Source organism: Limulus polyphemus, unplaced genomic scaffold (genome assembly GCF_000517525.1).
Source record: "Limulus polyphemus unplaced genomic scaffold, Limulus_polyphemus-2.1.2 Scaffold9403, whole genome shotgun sequence".
NCBI classification, from domain to species: domain Eukaryota; kingdom Metazoa; phylum Arthropoda; class Merostomata; order Xiphosura; family Limulidae; genus Limulus; species Limulus polyphemus.
Window position 1 is genome coordinate 14,831 of NW_013675013.1, and position 4,875 is coordinate 19,705.

General features: G+C 34.4%; 1 protein-coding gene across 1 annotated transcript; it reads left to right on the top strand.

Moving 5' to 3' along the window:
* The first annotated feature begins 1,212 nt into the window (after positions 1-1,212).
* LOC111083408 lies at positions 1,213-3,548 on the top strand. The gene is made up of 4 exons (XM_022379919.1): positions 1,213-1,412; positions 2,053-2,131; positions 2,483-2,540; positions 3,436-3,548. Exons 1-4 carry the CDS (start codon positions 1,228-1,230, stop codon positions 3,546-3,548), a joined length of 435 nt encoding a protein of 144 aa, XP_022235627.1. The 5' UTR covers positions 1,213-1,227.
* The last annotated feature ends 1,327 nt before the right edge of the window (positions 3,549-4,875 follow it).

Consider the following 4,875-nt stretch of genomic DNA (forward strand, 5'->3'; position numbering starts at 1 on the left):
CTCGTGTAGCTTTGCGCGAAATCCATAACAAACAAACTTTGCAACTCTCTGCCGCAGGCAGACTGTTTGTCGTCGAGTGAATAATGTGCATGCGCGGTTTTTTTTGGGGGAAACATTCTAACTACGCATGCTTATGCAGCAGGTTCTCGGTCAGAAAGTGTAACGGTTGAACATACAAACAAGCAGAATAATAGTATAGATTCTTCAAATGCTTATATGAAAATAGATTGGTTACTGTGAGTAAAGAAACAGATATGTACAGCTCACAAAAATATATTTTGTTTTGTCCTGGAACGTCTAACTTAGTGTCATCCTAATACAACCTGAACAAAAACTTGGAATGTTAAGAAGAACGTTATAAATAAAGTCGAGTCTTATACACATTTCACATGCATAGATTTTTTCTTTGCTAGACAAAGCATGATTTGGAGAATAATAGCCTTTCTGCTACATATCCATGAGGCCATATAAAACTTTCTGTCATATGATGTTAATCTTTTTACACATCATATGTTTTTGAATAGCTAAACCTTAAGTTAATTTTTAAGATAAATGAAGACAGGATGTACAATTCTCTTTAGATCTATAAGTGTCATATGTTGTCATTAAATACGAAAAACAGTAAACCCAAAAACTGTAAGTTCACGTGAATCATTTTCTACCACCAACAACAAACACTGCTGAACAAACACAAAGAACTCTTAACCTACATTTCATTTATACAACTTCTGTACAAAAAGAATGCATTAACATTTCTTGAGTAAATAAATATTAAAACAATGGTTACAGCGGCGCTGTTATTCTAGTCCACAAAAAGTGTTGGCTCAGTATTCCTGTTTAAATAACTTGTTCCCGAAGCTAGAAGATTAATAATAATAATAATAAAAGAACACAATACTGTGTATTACAATTAATGAACAAAAAAACACAGTAAACGAAAAAAACAACAAAAACTTGTCAGAAGTCTGGTGTTAGAGAAACTAGTTTCGACACAATCATGCGTCCTAGGACATTGTTTTCTGTGTAATTTTCATTATCAGTTAATTGTAAGTCAAATTTTTATATCGAAAAAGTTTTTAGTTTAAAGATTTGTGTTGATATGAAGCAAATCCAGTATGAAGTTAAAATTATAAATATGCTTTATTTTGTACTTGAAAATGTATATGTATAGAATGTTGTGATGACTTGGATAATATACATTTTACCTCCAGTTTCTACTAAATATACATGTGTACATTTAATCTCCAGTCTCTCCTGATTAAATGTGTGGATGCTTATCGTAAAGCATATGTTTATCTTGGCGAAGTGATGACCAGCGAAGGTCGTCTTTCTGATCCACGCCTTATTTTCTTCCTCACCCACGACGAAATAGGACAACTCCTTAAGAATCGTTCTCCAAAGCTTATTTCCAAGTAAGTGACGTAGCACAAGCAAGGTTATTTGAAATATCGTGATTGGGCAAATAGAAAAACATTGGTTTAGGTTGTTGAGCACCTATAGGAACGTTACTGAAAGCATGGTAAACATTGCACTTAACGAACTAGCTTAACGGTTTCTGAACGATGAGTAAAGTTACTGAAAGGTAAAATGAATAAATAAATCGGTGTTAGAATGAATAATTAACTTGATGTTAATAAACCTCATAAATACATTTCTGATGATTAACGAATTAAATAAAATTTATGAAAATTAGACGTCACCAGCTGATTCTGTTAAAACCATTTTTTTTTTTTCAAGTAATCAGTGATATATAACTAGCATCACGACAACTAACCATTATGTCTGTCATATCTCAACCGGCTTGATGAGCCCTGGTATGGAGCAAGAGGCGTCATCGGCATGGATAAAACAGATATAAAGTGTTTTAAATATATCAAGATTGTTCTTTACTTCGAGATGTTCTTGCAATTACTGTGAATACTGGTATTATACATTCATGTCATAAAATCGTAAAAAAAGTCGTGCAATTTGATTTCTTAATTTTATCATTTCAATTGTAGCTCAAAACTTTAAAGATGGCAACATGTATCATTCATCTCCTCTTTCTGTTAGGGCTTTTCATCGACAACGTTTACATTCTAAAATGGACCACATGAGATTTCCAGAAATTATGAAAGGGGTTCCTAGGCCAGTGAGTTAACTTCAATGTTCTGCTATACTTTCTACTAGAAATATATTCTCGATAGCAATAAAAATAACTATCATGTTACGCTCAGTTTTATTAGCCATTTTTGTCTCTTGTTAATAGGCTTAGTAAATAGTTGTTAACGTTTGGTTCCAGATATATTGTCAATCTGAATTATTAAAATATTTCATGAATATTTCGTGCATTCAGCGACTGCTCGATTTCAATAGAGCTGCACAGTTAAGAGGGAAGAAACTCTCCGGATCAAGTGTAAATCTGGATAGTACAGACATATAAACAGTTGTGCAGTGATATAGTTATTAGTCATGTTCAGTATTCGTTTCTACTTTTTTTCAGGAGAACATTAAAAAAACTGAACGTCTAGATGCCGACAGATCGTTTCTTTGCATGAAAGGTAATATATATGTCATCGAATGTTCTAAATGTGTCTTGCTTTTCTTCCCTATTATAGCATCTATAAGTACTTCGCATGATTTGATATACTAAAAATACATGTTAAAATATATTTTTTATTATGTATCGCAACCAGTTTATATTTGCTTCTGTTATTTATATATATATTGTTGCGTCAGCGAGGTCACATGACTAGTGTCACGCCACGTTTCTAGAACTATCCTGTACCTTGGCGAATGCTCTAGCATTTACTAGATATATGGTAGTCTGGTATATAAAAAGAGGGTGACAACGTGACGGGATAAGAATGTGTGTAGGTAGTGAGTAATTAAACTGCAGTCAGAGAGAGACGTATTGTTGAAGTTCGTGGTTATAGCGTTTGTTATAGAGCGACTGTTGAAAATAAGTGTATCGGTAAAGTTATAATCGGAAAGAATAAACCAGTTTTATTAAGAAAGGACTTGTGTCGCTCAAGTTTCGTCGGAACGAAGTTACGGAAAGTTAATTAACGAAACGGAGACGTAACAATATATATATATACAACTGCATGATACAGCATAAAACAGAGAAGGTGAATGGAAAATGATCGCTAGCTTGATTTTCTCAATTTAATTAATTAAATTTCAGGAAATAAATATCTGATATCCAAGTCTAAGAAAAGGTTAAATTTGAAACCTGAAAATCTGTACATATAAACGTTGTACGTATAAAAGTTATGTTTAATTCTTGCAATATCTTTGAGCATACTCCTCTTTGAACAAAACTGTCGGATTTTAAGCTGAATTATTGGTATAATTGACTTGTGTTTGAACAAAGTTGTGATCTCTGCGCGGTACTTCTGTTAACACGTGTACCGCCTCACCTGCAACATAACATCACACGTGTATTTGTTTCAGGTACTCCAGTGAGCCAAGGGGTGGTGAAAGGACCAGCTACCGTTATCAACTTTCTGAGTGAAGCCAGTAACATCAAGGTATGTTTTCATGGGAACAAAACACTGGGAATTTGAATGGAGCTTGAGCGTGATCGACAGTTTGTACATTACAGTTTAGGATTGAAACTGTCACACATATAACTGTTGTAATGATAAGCCTTTTACTCTAACAAAAATCCCATATTTGTATATAAATTTGAAGAAGATAAGTAATTGATGCTACTAATTTATTCTTGCGAATTATTCAGACAGAAAAGATGTTTAAAAATACTAAAAAAAATACATAAGTAGCCCAACCTATCACAATTTACATTTTTGTTACTGAGTTATATCGGTTTCAGAAAATTCCGCCCCTCATCAGATACCTTGGACATGGGCAAACCGGAGGACTTTTCCCACTCTCATTTCATCCCAGCCCATCGGCCTGACGGGCTATCAGAAGGTTAAGCCCTCTCTTCGGCCATGGGATAAAACTGCAGAGTACAGTTGTTATAGATAACGGATGAGTAGGCGTAAATTTTCATTTTCTCTGTAGTGAAAAGAATTCCTACTCAGAAACTGTAAAATGATATTTGTTCAAAACTTTCTCAAATCACGTGCGAAGGGAAATAAATATCAGAAAAGAAAACATCTAAATATACGGAGAGGGATTTTTTTCATCGGGAAAACAACATATCCTGGACCACTCTGTGGAAAAGAAGACATCGTGGAGGATAAACAGAGGGATTTAGCAAGTTGACAAGCCTTACGTAAGCAAATTGGACGAACAAAACTGGGTGCCACGTAGTGTTGGAGTATATATTTTATGTATGGTGTTTTGAAATGTCTTATACAGACACAGTAATCCTATATTGATATATCAGTTTGAAAAATGTGCAGCATTGATGCTAATAATTTATCACACAAGCCATTTATAATACTAACAACTAAATGTGATGCCTAATCTATTCTTATTTTTTCAACTTGCTATTGTCCAGAGCTACTGATGAGGGGTGGAATACTCCGAAATCGGTATAACTTAGTGATAAATAGTAAATAGAATAATATACTGCGCTTCATGTTTAATCTGGGCCCGGCATAGCCAGGTGGTTAGGGCGCTCGACTCGTAATCTGTGGGTCGCCATGTTAAACACCCATAAGTAAAAAAAAAATGTTTTATTGTACAGCATGTACAACGTCCATAATTAAAGGTGCTCGTATTAGCAGCGTACACTATGAGTAACGTGTGTAATTAAAGATGCTCGTATTAGCAGCGTACAGCATGAGAAACGTCCGTAATTCTGTACGCTGCTAATACGAACATCTTCAGTTATGGACGTTGCTCATGGTGTACGCTGCTAATACGAACATCTTCTAATACGAACATCTTTAATTACTGACGTTGCTCATGCAAACTAAAAGC